The following is an 18,973-nucleotide window of genomic DNA, read 5'->3' on the forward strand; positions in this document are numbered from 1 at the left end:
ACTGCTAACAGCCTGTGATTGCACAGCTTTGTCTTTCACTCAAATATCAGATGCTGAAGTAGGAACCAGAAGATAGGCAGCAGCTTTGGTGAGAATTGTACTATCTTGTTTTCCTTTGTCCTTCCATCTCCTGTAGAGAGGGGAGTTGAGTAGGGATTTCACAAGCCCTTTGTGGTTGGAAAGTCTCTGGTAGAGGGGTTCTGTTGCCAGGGGTGTTTCAATTAGAAACTGTGCAAGGGCTGGTCCTGGTGCAAGGGCCCGTCGATGCTTGTTAAAGACCTTCTGCAAAGCCGCAGCATGCTTCTTGTTGCTGGGACTTGTTTATGGCTGCTGTGGAGCAGCAATCCCTCTCCTGCAGATTTGCCTGTGCCTCAAACTTGCCTGCAGCTTTCTGCTATTCCTTCTCCTAGGTTTCTCCTTGAATGTGCCTCTATTCTGAGTCTCTTGCATGTCACTCCTTACCCCTTTTCTTTTTTTCCCTCTGAGCAGTATTTTTGTGCTCAGTCTCTTGGGAAAAGCTGAATCTTACTTCAGACCTTGAAGAGCTTGCAGAGGATGGAAGAAGCCATTCTTTTAGGCTTTTTTTTCTTTTTCCCTAATAGAAGATGTTTATTGTATCCCAAGTTGTTTCTCCAAAGCAGGGCCACTGTGTGCAACATTTATTCCATCTTTGACACCCCTATCTCTCCTTTCATCTGTGGGCTGCATTGTCTGAGATTGTGGGTGTGCAGCCAGCAAGTCAACAACAAGCACTTTGGGTTAGATTTGCAGCCTACTTATTAATTTCAACAGCAACAAGTAAATGAAAATGAAGCATTGGATAGCCTGGGATAGGTAACAGAGCACCAGCTTGTCAGCTTTGTTCTCCTTGTCTCTTTCAGGCAGAGAACATCAGCCTGCAGGGGTCATTTTGATCATTGACCAGTAAAAATTGAAAGATGTCATTTCATACAGCTAGAGAGGATCGTCCAGTCTCTCCAGAGGCTGTGTTTTGTGATATTGGTGACAGTCTTGTGCATGAGCACTTGGAGGAGGCTGGGCAGTCACTGGGCTGAGCCAGGGAGGTTTGCCTTGTCAAGGTTCTGAAATCACCGAGTAGGATTTCCAACTTGAGGGCACAGGGCACTGCCAGTAAAAGGCTGAGATGAGCATTGTCTTCCTCGAAGACTGCAGGCCCCTTCTGCCTGCAGAGCATCTCTGCTGAAGGAAAATAAGCCTTAAGACCACTGCTGCATCTGTGGCTTAAGGGCTCCTTGGTTTCTGTGGACTGGGCTTTTGGAGGAAGGGGCACCCAATCTGAGACTCATCCAAACAGATTTGCAGAGGTGACGTTGACTTGGTGCCTTTGAATCCAAGGACTTGCAATGGGTGGACAGAGAGGAAGTGTGACACTTTGGTGATGGCTGGCCTCAGTATGGCAGTGCTGTGCAAAAATCTGTCTCTTGACTTGTTTAGTTGGCTTGGTGTCCATCCTGGGAGAGAACAAGGCAGTGGGAGGAAAGGGAGGACACGGGGAAGCTTCCTTCAGTGATCCTGTTGGAAGGGTGTCAGAGTCTCTCTCACGGTGAATGCATTGAAAACCTACTTCTGCGTGTCACCTGAGCTTTTGTTGAAATTGTGGTGGGATGTACTGATGGGGCCAAACCCCACAAGTTCTTTACCTCTCCTTCTGCTGAGTGAATTTCTGGAGGTGACATGGTCACGTCCTGAGAAACATCTCTCCTTCTGCAGATGGAGCTCTGTGCTGTAGAAGAGAGATTGTGAAGAACGTTAGGTTGTTCTTTGCAGGACACAGCTGTATCCCTGGATAGTGTCTGCAACCTTCATGCCTACACCTGCTTTGGGTCTTAGCCACATGAGAACTTGCACCAAGCATTTCAGTCCTCACCTCTGTGAGTAAAGCCTTTGTGCTGCCCGGCCTGTACAGGCAGGAGAGAAAATGTATCTTCTGCCCTCACCTGCATCTTCACCCCACACTGCAAGACAAAAGTAGGATGCTGGTGCCCACTGGGACTGGGTGCTTGCTCTCCTGGCTTCCTGCACGAGGCTGGCAGATGTTTCTTGTTTTCTGGATCTGTGTGGCTCTGGCTACTGGGCTGGGAGCAGCTGCTGCTGCCAGGCGGAAACACTTGGGGAGGCTTTCCTAGACAGATTTGAATGGGAGCCAGGAGCCCTCTCACTGCAGGAGAAAATCCACAAGGTCAGGAAATACAGCAGCAGCTCCAGCTTTGTGCTGGGGCTGTTGGCTTGGCACGTGGATCCCAGCTCTCCTCTTCCTGGATGGTGCTCCTTAATGGCTACTCTTCTGTTTGTTGACAGCCTTATGTGGCTTTTGGGGAGTGCAACGGTTGAGTGCTACAGACGTAATCGATTTAGATAGGCAGAGAGAGCACCAGATGGCAACCCAGGTCAGGCTTTCCGATCTTGAAGAGCTTGCAGAGGATGGAAGAAACACAGTTCCTGCTCAGTGTGGGACTGGGAGACTGGGCTTTCATGTTTTCCTCTGTTATTTTTGTGGTCAGCTCTGTCTGGGCTCTGCATTAGCTGCTGAGAAATAGAAACTCTTGTTTATCCTCCTCTGGAAATCCTCACGTCAGAGGAGAGAAGCTTTCACAACAACCAATAGGATGTAAATCTCGGTCTGGCGTGTCCCCAGACTGAGTGTGAAAATGTAACATGTCTGTTACCATCTCTCTCTGTCTTCTTTGCCAGTTTTTCGGGAGAGCCAGCAAGTCTGTGGGATGACTGTTCCTTGAACCAGCCCATGTGGTGAGGTTCATGTGCTGTTGAGGAACAGCCACTCCTGCAGCAAAACTTACATGTGTATCAGCAAGCAGTCTTGTGCTTCCCATGCTCAGGAGCAAAGAGCATGATGGAGAGCTATGAGATGGCATTTTACCAGTGCAGGCTTTGATTTGCAGCCACCATATTTTGCCAGGGGCTGCAGGTTTCCCTGCTCTGTATGAAGGAGGGGAGCTGCTTGCAGGGTTTCTTCATACCCTCAGGACCTCTGTGTTTTCAGCTTGGGGATAAGCTGCCCAACTCTATAGTAAAGCTTGGCTGTATGGAAGTCACTGCTTTCCCCACAGCCTTTGCCCAGGCTCCCTGTCCTGTTGCATTTGCAGGTGCTCTGATGAGTAGTTGGGTCTTTGTGTTCCCTGAAATGAGCTTCAATTGTGGATCCTTTGGGAAGGGAAACAGGCTCATCTGAACCTTCATTTTAAAACACATACAGTCAGGTGAGTTGGAGTCACCATCGAGTTACCTGAGGTGCCAGCACCTTCTAGGTACAGTGTAAATGAGCAAACACCAATGTTTCAGAGTTCCTATATGTAAATTTTCAGTGTTCTGCCATGAGTGGTGAAGAGCAAGAGCTTCTCCTCCCCACACCATTTTCCCCACCTTTTGAGTGAGTGTAGAGCAGGGAGAGATGGGTCTGTGTTTCTTTGGAGAAGCCAGAACTCAAAGAGGTGGGCTGGGGATCTTCTAAAGGAGTAGGCCAAGCAGTGCCTTCCTCTGGGATGGTCTCAAGGGAGGATGCCCTCCTCAAGAACTCATGTCTTCTCCTCCACATATTGAGTCTTGGCTTGTCTCACTGCCTTAGCACATCCCATAGCCCTGCGTAGTTGTGCAGTTCCCCTTGAGCATCACCACAGCAGCTGCTCCATTGTCAGCATCAGGTACAGAGCAAGGCCCATCATAGCTGCTGCAGGCCTTGATTTGCAGCCACCATGTTTTACCAGGAGTTGCAGGTCTCCCTGCTCTGTATGAAGGAGGGGAGTTGCTTGCAGGGTTTCTTCATACCCTCAGGACCCCTGTGTGTTCAAATGAGATGCTCCTCTGCTGCAGGAGCCACCCTCCCAGCTAACTATGTTGGATGGGGGTGGTCAGTCAGTGGTTGCTCATCAGCTGCCATTTCAGCTTGTCTCTGTCCCTCATGGTAATTGTCTCTTCCCATCTGAGAGATGAGGTTCCTGAAGTGGGGTTCTCTGTTGTCCACGAGAAGTGGTGTATGTAAGAAGCTCATATGCTTGAGGGTGTATATTCACAGAGCAGAGCAACGTGCACACAGTCAATTAATGTGATCACTTAGATTGTGTCCTGTAGCCTTGCTTTCAGCCTGCATCTCTTCCTTGGCCATCAGAACAGGGGCATACTGAACATTTCTGGGAAGCAGTGGCACTTTTGGGTATGGACCTAGGGTAGCACAGTATTTGCACCTCATTTTCCCCACCATTACCACTTCGCCACCACATTTAATGGCCTTCAGCTTCTCCAGCAGTGAAGAACAGCACAACAACCAGAGGTCATGCTTAGCATTGTGTTTGTGCTCTGGGTGCTCTTTCACACCCCCTCCCTTGCCCTTCTTCAGAATCCTGAATGCTGAGAAGGATGTGAGCTTTGTTTGCCTTCCTGCTATGAGACAGCAGCTCAGAGAAGGGCTTTGGCAGGAGACAGTTGTGTCTGATCACTCCCAGCTTGAGTGAGCGATTGAGCTAAGTGGTTTAAGGTTGCAATCAAGTGGGGGTTGAAGGCAGAAGGTTCTGGCCTCCTTTCAGTTAGACCTTTGCTGCATTAGCAAATGCATCAGATGTAGGCTGGGTCTGGAGCAGCACAGTTTGTTCCAGCTTCCAGGGTTTTGGAGTGAGGCTGGCGAGCTTTTGGAGGAGGGTAGATGTAACTGTCTGGGGGTGTGAGTGTAATCCCCATGATGTTGCAGGCTACATCGAATGGCGACCAGCCAGGGGAACCGTGAGCTTGTCTTCCCACTGTGTTTCAGGTGGCTTCCCCAGAGCTCACAGATGATGGCTGCAGAAGAGTATCTGACCCTGGGGTGACTTTCTGTGTGCAGTCCAACAAGGGTTTCTGTTTAAACCTTTGGGGTTTTGTAATCTTCCTGAGTTGAAGTTCCTCTTTCTTGACAGAGTTGGAGCAGAAATGTAGGGGTGGGGGGTGGTGTGAATCCTTTCCTGCTGAAGGGTCATGGCAACTGCACGGTGCTGCAAAAGTGTGGTTTGCTTGTCCTGACCTTAGTCATTATTCCTGATTAGGACCTTTAGTGATAGCATCTCTTGCTCTCTTGTGGGCCATGCCAGCTTTGCTTCAGGGAGCAGGGGATGCTTGCAATGGCCAGCGTGGCAGGAGGAACCACTAGCCAGGGGATGGGCAGAGGATGGGCATGTGCCATCACCTCCAACCTGTTCTCTGGTCTCAGGTCTAATGCAGCTTTGCGGGTGAAGACATGGAGCTGACAGTGTATTTGAGGGGACTGGGACTTCTTCCTCCTCCCAGCAGCGGTGTCTAAGGCTTTCAAATCTATGTAATGATTTGGGGATAAGGCAAATCAGAGACAGTGCTGAGCACCTCTGGAAAACCACACCCCTTAAACTGCTTACTTTAGGGTCTACTTTTGATTTACACAGCCTGTACCTCTGTGTTATCAGTAGCATTCCTTTACCTCTCGAGATTTGCTTAAGGAATGTGTGAAGTTTGCATCCAGGCTGTCAGGCTGAAGGATTGCAGCCTATCGCACGATAATCATAGTTTTGTATTCAGCTTGATGGCTTATTTTGCCTAGTTTAAAGTAGCCTCGTTGCTAGTGGAGAGCATTAGGTTAAACAGCTCTGGATGCTGCAGATCCATGCTGCACTTTTAGACCAAATTTCATGGGCTTAGGTGAGGCTATCTCATATTTGAGACACCAGTGCATTGGACTACAAAAGCAAAAGACAGACAGTGGATCCTGGAGTCACAATACAGGGTGACAAACTGAAATAAGTGTAATTTTCTCTGACTGGGTTCCCAGGGTAGTTTTTGGGCTGGGTGGGAAGAAAAGAAAGTCCTTGACCCTTCAGACACACAGGCCATCCCACCATCACCCCATTTCCAGGCCAGGCTCACCAGAATGGTGTATCTGCAAGCTTGAGATGAGAGAGCAGGGTGGTTCTGGAGCAGAATACCCTGCAGTGGCAATTCCATGGACAATTTCATGAAGCTTAATTACAGGTAATTAATTATTTGCAGGTACTGGTCCTTCTGGAAGTCCTGAGCTGGAGTCGGCTGGAAGATGACCGAATACAAGCTGGTGGTGGTGGGAGCTGGTGGTGTGGGGAAGAGTGCTTTGACGATACAGCTCATTCAGAACCATTTCGTTGATGAGTATGACCCCACAATAGAGGTGAGTGGCTCTGGACATGTGTTTTCCTCTTTCTGTTCTCTGTCGTACCTCCAGCCCAGAGTTGGTGCTTGGCTTGATCTCAAGTCTGGACTTACGCAGGGATGTTCCTACGCTTCTCAGAGCTAATCTGAGTCACTGTGCACGTTTTGAGTTGTGATGACTGACTCGTGCCTGCTGCAGAAGGACAGAATGTCTGCTGAGGAGGGATGGTGTGGGAGGCAGCAGAGGTGGGCAGAGCGGCTCAGAGGCAGCACAGAGTCCTCCTTTCTGATGAGAGGACAATGTAGGGAGGGTTAAAGGTTTGGGACTGAACAACCATTTTGTGCCTGTGATTCCATTTCTTCTCCTGTGAAATAAGAGTAAATATATCGACTTCTCATGCAGGTTGTTTTGAGATTTACTGATGAACTGGGTCTTATCAGAGCTTGGTTGTGTTGCGTATCTCCCACGGCTGGAGCAAGATGTGCCAAGCAGCTGAACTGCTGTGGTTCTCAGAGTGCTGTCTCTGTTCCATTGTGAGGAGTTCATAGTTGACGTATGGCTCTCACGTGGTGCGGATGGTTGCACTGGCTGGTCTAGCCCAACATCCTGCCTAATGAAGCAGACAGAGACCCTGTGCTCCTCCAGGCCGTGGAGGAAGTGGGTCTGGTCTTCAGTATCTATTACACTATTTTTTTTCTCTTTTTAAAAACCTATTCCATTCTCTGACTACTTCCACCATTGCTAGTGAGATGTTAATTACCCACTGCATGGCTTACACCTTTGTTCAAGGGAGATGTGAGCAACAGCCACTGCTCTGCAAGAGAAGTCTGTCCACCCTGGGAAGACAAATTACAGCTCTGTCATGTCTCTTGGACAATAGCCTCCCTGTCCGCAGTCCTAAAGGATTCTCTTCCAGATGTGTGTAAATGCAGCTGTGGTTGCTGCAATTATTATTATGAGAATGGCAACAAGGCCTCAGCTGGGTTCAGAAATCTATTCTGGTAGGTGTTATGTGTTTAGTCCCCACCCTGAAGAACTTAAACAAGCAAGACAAGGCTTGGTAGAAAGGCAGAAATACTCTTACAGTCCTAGAGGAAGGAGAGAAGGCGCTTAAAAGCATGTGCTATTACGTCATCTGGCCAAGGTCACCCAGACAGCCCACAGCAGAGACTGGAATTTAGTTTAAGGGCTCCCCCCGTCTTGGTGCTGCACCTTGCTTATGGGTGCAGTTGCTTTCTTCCCCAGCTCCTCTCCCCTCACTGGCTCCTCACCAGTAGCATTGTTTGCTTTTCTTAGAAACTCATTCCAGCTTGTTTTGCTGATGGCAGCCTCCCTGGGGAGACCTCTAGATGGATCCTCCCTCAGGCGTTGGGGTGGGCAGAGCAGCTCTGCCTCAGTGATGTGTTGGGTTTTGGCATCCTATTTTTTTTGTCTCCAGTCCCATTTCCCCTGTATGTACCCTTCAGGGAATTTTCTCAGTGTAAACAGGCAGTGGGGAATGTAAACCTTGCATGGCATTTCCCAGCACACCCTCCTTGCCCTGTCTGCTCCTGCTGTGCTCTGGGAGACGCCTGCTCTCCACCCCCTCCTCTCTTCCTCCTCTCTTCCTCTTCTTTTCCTCTTCTCTTAAAGTTGCCGTGAGCTACTCTTCACTCGTCTTGCCCCTAGTGCTTTTCATCTGCACGCCCCTCCAACCCTGATGCCTTTGCAGCTCCCTTGTGCCCTGCATCCCCACAACCCTGGCCATCTTCTCACTCATCCCAGGGCGACTCTTTAATTGTGCTTCATTTTATGGATATTTAGGATGCACAGAGAGTTACCCGCTAGTCATCTAAATGTGACCAACAAACCACCCTCCTGTGACTAAGCTGCTTTGGATTGTGCCCGGGAGTTGATGCTGACTGTTCAGATGGCTGACAAGCAGCACAGCAGTGCTGAAATGAGCATTTGGTTTAGATAAAAGGGGGGGAAAAAGAGTTATATGTGCATGGAGGAGAGGCTTTACCTGTCACAGAAATGAACGGAGCACAGGCTGGGCTGCAAAACGGGGTGTGAGTGGGTTGGCATGCACTGAAAAGATGCCTCCCAGGGCAGGAGCAAGGAGAAGCGAGTCTGTCCCCTGCCTGGGCAGGGACCCTGACTGAGTGCTTACTCCCTCCTCCTGCCCTCCTAATTCACTGCTACCAATGGCTGGCACTAACTCAACGCCAGCCCACCTGCTACAACACGTGCTCACATGCCTGCTCTTGGGCTGCCAAGGAGCCTTAAGAATTTGACTTTGGGAAGAGGAGGGCCCAAAATCACAAAGATGGGGCAAGACACTAAGGAAACATGTGATGGCTGGGCTGCCATCCTGAGCACCTCGAGGAGGCGCTTGGATGAAGCTGGACACAAGGCAAGGATGGGGGAAACTTGTCCCCTTCCTCAGGGGAGAGGGGTGCAAAGCATCCTCTGTAAGACTGTTAATGCCTTTGCTTCCCTAGTGAGCTGGCTGGCCTTAGGGTGGCTTGCAGTCTGCTGCTGAGACCTCCTGTAACTGGGGACCTGGCAATTTTTTAGAGGAGATGTGTGCTGAGAGGCTGTTCCTCTGGCCACGAGCCGGGGCACAGGGCTGGGAGGATGCTCTGCTGGGGTCTCACTGGGGTCCCCTTTGCCACTCCATGCTAGGCACAGGGACCTCAGAGGTGGAACCAATGCTCTGCTGCCAGCACCAAGGAGGCTGCAGATTGTTATTGATCAGAGGTGGGAGTGTGGTGCTGCAGGGCAGCTTGCCAGTGGCCTTCAGAGTGCCTGGCTGGATGCCAGCCCCTCCCTCCACGCTTATTCCCGGTGGGTCAGCAGTCCCTTTTTTGGGAAGGCGCAGCCAAGAAGGTCAGGACAGAGCAGATCTCATCTCTGATTTCGCAGCCCTCTCTGCAAGGTGAGGAAAGACTTTACTTAGCCCCAGTAGATGACGTTGTAGCAGCGAACCAAGGGGCAGAAGCCGTGTTGGCCCCATTCCCTTTCCATGCTGCTACTGGTCCTGTTGGTGACCTTTGCTGTGTCAGCTGTTTGTCTGCAGACCTGCAAAGCTCATCTGATAACATTGTTGTGGTCAGTTGAAGAGCAGCAGACATTTGAATTAATTTTAAACTGCAGCCCTGGCCTCCTTGAGTGGCTGTTGTGTTGCTGACTTGCACCTTTTCCCAACCTTTGGTTTTGGCGTCCTTCTTTTGCTGAGAGCCAAGAGTGCCACCCCATACCCTAGGGGAGAGCTACGGGAGAGGGCTGAGGCTGTTCCTCTGGGCAGCTGCTGCCCCAGCAGCGTCCCTGCTGATGAGACCAGGCATGATGGGGAGGAGCAATGCTCTGAGGAGCCTGCCTTGGAAATTAAACCTTTTGAGGGATGCCCTGGGTGGTTTCCAGGCCTTCTCACATGTGTGATAAGTTGCAATTGCCTGTGCTGCAGGGAAAAACCCCGACTTCAAAGGACCTGCCTGGATAGTCCTTACAGTCTCCTGGAGCCCTCTGGGCACAGACTGGTTGTGGGAAACACCCTCCTTACAGCCTGACTTTGTTTTTTCCCTTATATTTGAAGAGGTGGTTTACCATCCACCCCAGTTTGCAGCTTTACTGGTGGCATGTTGCCTCTGGTGCCTGATCTGTGTTAGAGGTGCTGGATTTGCAGGTGATCTTAAAAACCTTATAGATGGCAGACAGTGGCTGGGAACCCTGACCAGCTGGACCCACCTTTCTGGTTATCCCCTTCCAGCACCTGGGCACGGTGGCAGCAGAAGAGATTAGCTGATACTAAATAAAGCTTAGGAAAATAGCTGTGGGCTTTGTGGTGTGATGGGGACAAAGCCCCAGGTCTGCCAGAGGCAGGGCAGGGGATGGGGAGAGAAGCCAGGGGTTGTCTTCTCTGGGGCTCTGCCAGAGGAAGGGAAATCTGCTCAGCTGCTCCCTTTTCCTTTTTTATTTTTTTCCTTTTTCCTCTTTTTCTTTTCCCTCCCATTTCTGAAGCAGATTGAATTGGCTGCTTAACAGGAGTTAACCCAGGCAGAGCGTGACCTGGCACCTTCCCAGAGATGCACTCACTGCATCGCTTCGCTTAGCTGGACCCGAGCTCTTCCTTAGTGCATCCTTCTCCCTCTCCCTGCCTGCAGGATTCCTACAGAAAGCAAGTTGTTATCGATGGAGAGACCTGCTTGTTAGACATCTTGGATACTGCAGGGCAGGAGGAGTACAGTGCCATGAGAGACCAGTACATGAGAACGGGGGAAGGATTCCTCTGCGTCTTTGCCATCAACAACACCAAGTCCTTCGAAGATATCCACCAGTACAGGTGGGTGTCCTGGGAGGGCCCTTCCCTCTGGGCCTGCGTGGAGGGGAGGCCTCACTGTGCACCCTTTGTCTTCCCTTGTGTGTCAGGCCACGATGGGAGCGCTGGCTGCCAGCAAAGACAGTTAGCTCAAGTGGCCATTCCCCAGGGAGGAGAGGGAGCAGATGGCTAATGTCAGTGACTCCAGTAAAACCCAGCTAAGGGATTGCTTCTGGCCTTTAGGGACTCAGTAATGTAATGTTGAAGTGTTTATGGTGACTAAAGAGAGAGATGATCCTCTGTGACCCCCTCCCTTCCCTCCCTAATTAATGGAATTGCTTTGCTAGTGCAATCGATCTCAGTGACTTCTACATGGGGAGGGGGCTGTGGAGGGCAGGAGGGCTGTTTCTCTGCTGGCAGCTGGTGTGGGCTGCATGGGGAGAAGCAGCCCTGGCCTGCCAGAGCTCGACTGCCACCAGGGCAAGGAGGAAGCAGGAGGAGAGTTTGAAGCTGGATGAGGTGACTGGCCCAGGAGGATGTACTGGGGGCAGTGGCAGAGCAGGGACCCCATCTTAGTGTGCTTTGGCTGCACCCAGGCTACCCATCCCACATTCCCTCCCCTCTGCTGGCATTACCCCGCAGAGCCAAGGAGGTGATTTAAATGCAGAAGGACTCTTCCCTGGTTACCCCAACGTAGCTCGGGAAGGGATCTCTCTGCTTTATGCCTCCTTATGAGTCTTGGTTGTGATGGGAGGCACTTGCAGAGGATGCAGGGGATGGCCCTGCTGGTTTCTGCCCCATCCTCTGCCCACTGAGGGACTCATCATAAACCTGAGTCCCGAATAACTCTGTAGCTCACTTGCTCTGTAGTCAGAGGTGCTGCTCCAAGCTGTTAAGATGTCTCAGTGTTCAGCTAGCAGGTGTGTTTGTGGAATCATAGAATTGTTTGGTTGGAAAAGACCTTCAAGACCATCAGGTCTAACCTCTCACCTCACACCACCAAGCCCATCACTAACCCATGTTCCTCAGCACCTCAGCTACATGACTTTGCAATATCTCCAGGGACGGGGACTCCACCACCTCCCTGGGCAGCCTGGGCCAGTGTCTAACAACTCTCTCAGGGAAGAAGTTCTTCCTCATCTCTAATCTAAACCTTCCCTTGTACAACTTGAGCCCATTTCCTCTTGTGCTATCGTTTGTTACTTGGGAGAAGAAACCAAGCTCCACCTCACTATAATCTCCTTTCAGGTAATAACTGAATGGTTGGGCTAATTTGACTTGTTTTAGCTGAACAGGAGGACAAAGGATAGGATTTTCCTAAAGCACCTGAGGGATTAGGCTGCATTCATCCCTGTGCTAGGGCTGGTGCCTCTGAATCACTCGCAGGGCGGCTCCATTTCAAGCTCTGGATTTAATCATGGTGTAAATCACTGGCTTTCATCTCCTTTGGCCTGTGCTCTCCATATTTGCACTTTTAAAAGAATATTCCCCAGAGAAATGCTGGATCTCCCTGGTTTGTAACCATTAGTAGGTATCTCTTTTCAGCTAAGTGTAGCCCAGGCACTAAATTTAGTACTTGTGTTTGCTGATCAGGATGTTACATGGAACATTGAAGTGGCTTTATGGCATACCATACGTATAGTTAGACTTCATTTCCATGTTCTACTACATTAGAAAAGGTAATTAGTTGGGGTTTTTTGTGTGTGTGTGTGTGTGTGTGAGAGATGTCCAGCTGGATGGAAATTTGAATTCACTTAAAATGCAGAAATCTGCATTTTAAATAATGCTTTCATTAGTTAAATAAAACCATGTTAAATGTTCTGGATGCATGAGCAAGGGGTGGGGGGGTGGTGGGGGGGGAAGCTGTTTTGCATCTGAAGTTAAATGATTTATTAGGCAAAGGAAGTTATTATCTACCAGGAGGGAATTGAATGGATTGTTTGTTGTCATAATGGCCTGTAAAACTTGTAGAAGTGGTAGATCTCCTCCTCGCCCACCTAGTTTTAAATCCTAGTTGGAATGAAGAAGCGAGCATTACAGCTTTTTTGTTTCCCAGTTGGTTTCTCAACTTTGAATGACCTGAACTAAACTGAAAGGGAGCAGATACTGCCTGTGCATCTGCAGAAAAGGTCACAGCTGCCAAAAGCTGGTTGATCAGCTCAGCCAATTCCAGTTGCAAGTGATTTCTTTTTCTTAATCCTCATTCAGGGGGATTACTTGATCTAAAATGTTGGAAATAACACAGGCAACTGGTTGAGTATTCATTTTTATTTAGCTTAAACTATCTTAAGCTCATGTCTTCATACAGACTGTCATTGTTTTGAGTTGTGTTTTGTAAACAGATGCACTTAAAGAGCAGTAGTATGTTTAGTTTCTGTTTTCCAAAGTGCCCTACCTGTTTTGCTGTTTACTCCCTTATGTGCTGTGGTCATTTTCCTTCTCCTGAAAGCCCAAGATAAGGTGCTGGGCAGGAATGAATCATAGCTGTTAATTCAGGTGGTGAGTGTCCTGGAGGTGGCTCTGATGCTCTTTCTCCCTTCACTTTGGCACCTCGCAGGGAGCAGATCAAGAGAGTGAAAGACTCAGATGACGTTCCCATGGTGCTGGTGGGAAACAAATGTGACCTACCAGCCCGGACAGTGGAGACCCGGCAAGCGCAGGACCTGGCCCGAAGCTACGGGATCCCCTACATAGAAACGTCTGCCAAAACCAGACAGGTAGGGGGAGAGTTTGAAACAAATCTCTTTTTTTCTTCTCTTTTCTCCAGCACTGTCCTGTGGAGGCAGGAACAGGCAGACACCACCTTGCAGACCAATGGGTGCGAGGGCCAGTTAGTTAGGGTTATTTGCCAGCTCAAGGCTCCATCGGGACATTCCCTCCTCCTCAGGCCTCCAGCCTGGAGAGGTGCCTAATTGATGCTGTGGCAGTAGCAAGGGGAAGCTGCCTTCCCAGGGTTTTCCTCAAGGCTCTGGAATAACCCCCATGGTCACTGCAGGCCAGCCAAGCTCTGGGGTTTGGCTAGCTTCACCCGTGGTCTCTTTTGTCCAACTTACAGGCAGAATATGCCGGTGCTGGAAAAGACCATGTGGGGCTCCCAGAGCACTCAGGAGGAAACTGATACCTGGTCTAGTGGTGGTTTCTCTCCTGGGTGGTAGACGTGTTTTAGGTTACTGAAAGCTGATGAATCTCAAGGACTTGAAGGCTCCTTGGCCATGTGGTTGCTTGTTCAATCTCACTCTCTGTTTGGAGGCTGTGCTAGGATCCGTGTTAGTCTTCCCACCTTGGTTTGTTGCCTTTGACTCTGCAGTTTACTGGAAGACACCTCGTGGGGGAGCAGAGCCCACTCTTCCTTCCAGTGTCCCCTCTCCGGGGGGGGCAGCTGCTTCCCGTGATGCTTTCCTTGCAGGGCGTTGAAGATGCCTTCTACACCCTGGTGCGGGAGATCCGCCAGCACAAGCTGCGCAAGCTGAACCCCCCAGATGAGAGCGGCCCCGGCTGCATGAACTGTAAATGTGTGATATCGTGACTACGGTGAGTTTTGGAAGCAGGGAATGGGTTGAGTATTTGGGAAGCAGGGCAGGAGGTGAGTGCACATGCACTTGTCTGCAAAAAGAAAGGAAAAAAAGAGGCAGGAGAAACAATTTCAGCAACAGGCATTTCCTAATGAAACACCTTTTTGACTGAAATAGCATTATTCTGTCAAAGCTCTCCCTTTGCTGAGGCTGTGTGTAGGAGGAAAGGGTAGTTTATTTTCTCCTCATTCCATGGAACAAAATTCTACAGAACTGAATAAAACACTAGGTGTTTTGTCACGTTTTCCATGGGAATGCTCCTTCCCATGCTGCCCCTCTGAACAAGGAGTTAAGCTGGTGCTGAAGGTGCGTGGCTTGTTGTGCGTTCACCAGACTGGCCCTAGAAGAGGTCGGATGAAAGCTGGGTGAGCTCATGGCCTTGTTTAATTTGCTTCAGCCTGAAGCTTCAGAGCAGAGCTGTCTCACCGTAAAAGTCCTCCGTTCCTCAGAGGAGATTTCCCTGTTTGATATATCCCCTGGGATATTTGGAACTGATGCAATGTTGAGAATTAGCCGTGAGGAAGCTGTTGAGCTTTTATCAATGGTACGTGCTGGAGCCAGAAACAGCGCTTTTCAGATTGTCTGAGTTCACTCACCAGCTTTTCCTCTTTTTCTTTCCTTATTCTTTCTAATGCTGAGTTTCTTTAAATCGCTGTGATCCTGCTGGATAGCAGTGAGGGAGTGCTGCCGTCCGTGTCCCTGTGTGAGCTGGGTGGCCTTAGGCCAAATGCCGGGAACATCTGGCTGTGAAACCAGCTCCTTCCACAGCAGAAGCGCAGAGGGAGGGAACTGGGGATGAGCGCCCTGGGGACCGAGGGGTGGGAGAAAAGCTTGCACAGACACTGCTCTTTGTGTCTTTTGGGGAGTCTCCCAAGCATGTGGGCTGGCCCTTCACCCCTTTGCACAACTGCTGGGAGTCCTAAAGAGCAGCGCATCGTGTCCAGAGCTGGTGATAAGAGGGTCTTGCTGAAGGTGGAGTTTCCCCCCGCCGTTGGTTTTTGAGCCAAAGGCAGTGAGCACAGCAAAGCTCTTCCCTGGAGGGGAAAAAAACCCCAGAACCAAAAAAAAAAAACCCCACTGGCAGCCTTTGCTTCCAGTGAGGAAAAACCCACCTGAACACCACCCCCTCCTGCTGAGGCATGTGGGGTCTCCTGGGACCAAGCCGAAGCTGTGCCTAGCACACTTATCACTGCTGGAGGGAGCTTTTCCAGATGTTTGGGTCCTCCAGATGTTCAGGAGCATTTCCTGCAGATGGGGATGTGAGGCTGGGGCTCGTTTCCTGCTCTGGCCCCCAGCTGCTGGCAGGGCTGGACTAGGCAGCACCCTCAGAAGGTGGGGCAAGGAGGAGTGGGAAGGAGGCTCTTGGAAAGACTCCTGTCTGTTAAGATAGCCTGCCCTGTGAGTTGCCCATGTCTTTTTCTGCTCAGGCAGAATCTGGAAGCCAGACATCCCAGCTTATTCTAGCTTCAGTGGCCAGGGTAGAGAGGGAGGAACATCAGGGCACAAAAGGAGAGACGAGGCAAGGATGTGCTGGGTTTTGGGGAGGAGAAGGGGCTGCGTGTGGCCAGGGAGATCTGGCTGCATTTGCCCAGGACTCACTTTGTGGTTCTTGTCATCCCTGGAGGAAGAAGGGGGGTCTCTCCAACGGTGCCCTTTCCCCAGTGAGGTGTGGGCAGAGACAGGAAGTCTGGTGAGACGCCTGAGTCTCCCCCCTCACTCCACAGCCTCATTAGCTTGTTCCCTTCAGCACACGTGCAGCTGCTTTGCTGACCTCCAAGACATGTGCAGCCCTTTGTTGTCCCTGTGGGTGGTGGCAGGGGATAAGGAGAGCAGCCCGGGGTCTGGCAGCAGCGCGGCTGACGAGTGTCCTCTTCCGGTTTCAGCTGACTGGAGCGTGTCTTGGAGAGGTTCCCACTGTGCAGAGCGCGAGGAAAGAGGTGAAGCGAAGGAAGATGCAGACGGATTCAGGGGAGGAGGCGAGGAGGAGGGGGAGCATGAGCCCCTCCAAGGACTATCTTGTACTTCACCCGGGCCTGCAGCAAATGACTTTTGTTGGTTTTTTTTTCTTCCCCCATCCCCTCCTCCTTTGGCCTTCTCCCACCCCGGCAACTGTACAAAGCCACAGATTGAGTCACAGTAAATTATTATTTGATGGTCTCGACAAAGGCTCTTGGTGGCTGTGTCCTCCTTGCAGAGGGTGCTGCTGCTCCGGGAGCATCGCTGGTGTGCTGCGGGAGGGCTGGGCGCCGGAGTCTGCGCTCTGCAGGCCGAGGGCATGCTGGAGACCATGGAGGCAGCGGGGGTGGGGGATGCCTCAGAGAAAGAGCTGTCTTTGTCCCTAGCAGGTTGTCATTATGTCCTTGTCCTCGTCAGCCAAAACTCTTTGCTGGCCCCAAGTTTTTGTGGGATGGGAGAGCACAACCAGTCCAAGCCTGTCCTCAGTGCTCCCCTGGGTGCTTTGCCTTCAACCTACTCCTCGTATGATTTTGTGGCCTCAGATGTGATGCCTGGAAGGGAAGCAGCGTTGGGGTGGAGATCTGGGAGCTGGGGTCACCTCAGCTGGTGCCAGTTTGTTGCTTCCTTGATGTTTATTTTTTTTTTTCCAGACAGCTCTTTGTGGCACAGCATCCCCCAAATGTTTATGTGCTCCAAGAGGCAGAATTAGGCCTTTCTGCTCCTCTCCAGTCCCCGGCTAATGCTGAAACCTGCACAGCACATACATCTTGGGCTGCCCCAATCTGTCAGCAGTGTCTAATGGGATGCAAATCCTTGTCTGCCCCACGTAGCAGAAGGGCTGTCCTGCACGGCAGACAACTGTCTGGCTGCTCAACAGTGAAAACTAAAGGATTCAGGCTTCCAGTCCCTGGGTTCAGAGGGGGTAAGAGGGTTTTGGATGAGGGCAAATCTGCCAGGAAGCCTGTCTTTGCTCAGCGCTGCTCCTTTGGGATTTTGCCTGGAGTCCGACCAGCTTTGCTTGCAGGGCCGGGCGAGGCCTCAGACTCAACATGGCAGGTGGCCTGCTGCTCGCCACCCTCCCCCTGCCAGACTGTTGCATGAGATGATTTAGCTGGCAGCCAGAACGAGGAGCACTAAAAGGGGAGGGTGATGCCAGGAGAGTGTGGCACAGAGCCCTCCGCACAGGCTAGCCCAGGCCTGAAGAGACACCAGGTTTGGCAGCAGTGGGAGCGGTGAGGGCAGTGCCCGAGTCACTTGTCTCACACGGGAATGCCGCTCATCCCCAGCACAGAGCCCCCTGTGGGCAGCCCCCTGGCCCACTCCTCCTCCGTCCTGCCAGACAGCAGCAGAATGAAGCTCCAGTTGCTGCTGTTGCTTTTGGCCTGGGCAAGAGAGGACTTGTGCAAAGGCTGTGCCATTTGTACCTGCTGCTCCCAGCTGCTGTGGAGCACAGCCCCCACCTGGCCACAGCTGCTTGGCACCTGTCCCTGTGGCTGCTCCCAGCCCCAGTGGGAGAAATTACCAAGGGAAGAGCTGCCCTGTTTTTAGCTGGCCGAAGTGTTTGCAGCAGTGCCTGTCCCTGTGCCAGAAGAGGGATGAAGATGCTGAGTCTGGTGTTAGTTTGGTGAGGTCTGCTGAGTAGGGCTGGACCAGAGGTTCCCAGAAAATCTCCCAACCTCGGGCTGCTTTGTCCTTCTAGAAGATAACTGTGAAAGCCCCAGCAGTTAGCAGTGGGTTGACATGGGGGCCCTTGCTTGATGCTGTTTCTCTTCAGTGGAGCTTATCCATTGCCCCGCCCCTGCTGAGGAACAGGACAACTCTGTCTGGAGGCCTTCAGATGAGAAGCAACATCGTGTTTAGGGCTCTCTCAAGGACTGGATTCTGGGTGGCTGTAACCACCACTCATTTCTGCTTGATAGCCACAAGCCACACTCAAGGAAGCCCTGGAGCTCTGGGGAGGTGTCTTCACAAGGCAGACCACCAGCTGCACTTGCAAGAGGCTGGCACATTGTGAGGGTGTGCTAGAGTAGCACTGGCCAAAACACAAAGTCCTTCAGCAGTTCAGTCAGGAGCAGGACACCAGAATATGAGCATCTGCCTTATAGAGACGTTTCTGCTCTTCTGAGGGTGAAGTTTTCCAGCTTGCTCAGGAAAGCTCTGGGTCTGGTCAAGTCATGTGTGTTACTGTAGTTTGTTTGAGTGTCTTCTAGTTGCAAAATACTTCCCGGAGCCAGTCCTCATGGCTGACACACCAAGGGGATTCAGCAGATAGTGTTCGTGTTTAGCAGCTCACCATCAGGCACCAGACAGACTTGTCTTGCTGGTGGAAGAGTCTAGCTGGAACTTCACAGCATTGTTCTGTTGTACGCTTCAAGTGCTTCCAGATATGGAGTCTCTTTTCTGGGGTGGCTGGTTACAGCCCTATTCAGTGGATGGCTGAAGCAGATAATAGGTGTGCTAGGAGTCCCAAGCATTCTGCAAAGGGACTTAAAAGCTCTTCAGGAGCCGGAGTGCGCCTTCATCTTGATGCAGGTGGTAGGATGGTGTGTTAGAAATCCAGGAGGGAACTGGAACTGGAGACTGAGCATCAGAGGAAGACCTGGCTGTGAGGTGGGGGCCTGAGTCTGGCAATTGCTTTTGTGGATTGTAGGCAGCAGCTGCAAGGCAGCCAGGACCCTTTGGCAAACAGTGCTGGCCAGTAATATGGCTACCTTGGGAAGCAAGGTTTTGCTTTTGTAATTAGGAGATCACAAGCAACCCCAACTCAGGTCAGTGTTCAACTCCATGGAGGTAGGTTGGGAGCAAAAGGAGATGCTAAAAGCTTGACACCCCAGCTCTTCCCCTGAAATTGTGTATTACTGTAGAACTGTGTCTTTCTTCCAGCAGGTTGGCTGCAGGAGAACCAGGACAGATCTTCAGTGCACAGTAAGATACATCAGCTCTGATCTAATCTTTGGGGTAGGCAAAATCCAGATGGTATTGCTT

At 51.0% G+C, this 18,973-nt stretch overlaps 1 protein-coding gene across 1 annotated transcript in view; it reads left to right on the forward strand.

The window, feature by feature from the left end:
• Positions 1-16,197, forward strand: part of HRAS (HRas proto-oncogene, GTPase) — a 41,956-nt gene extending 25,759 nt beyond the window's left edge. The window contains exons 2-6 of the mRNA XM_061999736.1: positions 6,025-6,178; positions 10,306-10,484; positions 13,018-13,177; positions 13,867-13,991; positions 15,916-16,197. Of these exons, the coding sequence (XP_061855720.1) occupies positions 6,068-6,178; positions 10,306-10,484; positions 13,018-13,177; positions 13,867-13,986 (570 nt within the window). The 5' untranslated portion in view covers positions 6,025-6,067 and the 3' untranslated portion in view covers positions 13,987-13,991; positions 15,916-16,197. The remainder of the gene's footprint in view (positions 1-6,024; positions 6,179-10,305; positions 10,485-13,017; positions 13,178-13,866; positions 13,992-15,915) is intronic.
• Positions 16,198-18,973: the final 2,776 nt, after the last annotated feature.

The sequence above is a fragment of the Colius striatus genome, chromosome 7, assembly GCF_028858725.1.
Source record: "Colius striatus isolate bColStr4 chromosome 7, bColStr4.1.hap1, whole genome shotgun sequence".
In the NCBI taxonomy this organism is placed as follows: Eukaryota; Metazoa; Chordata; class Aves; order Coliiformes; family Coliidae; genus Colius; species Colius striatus.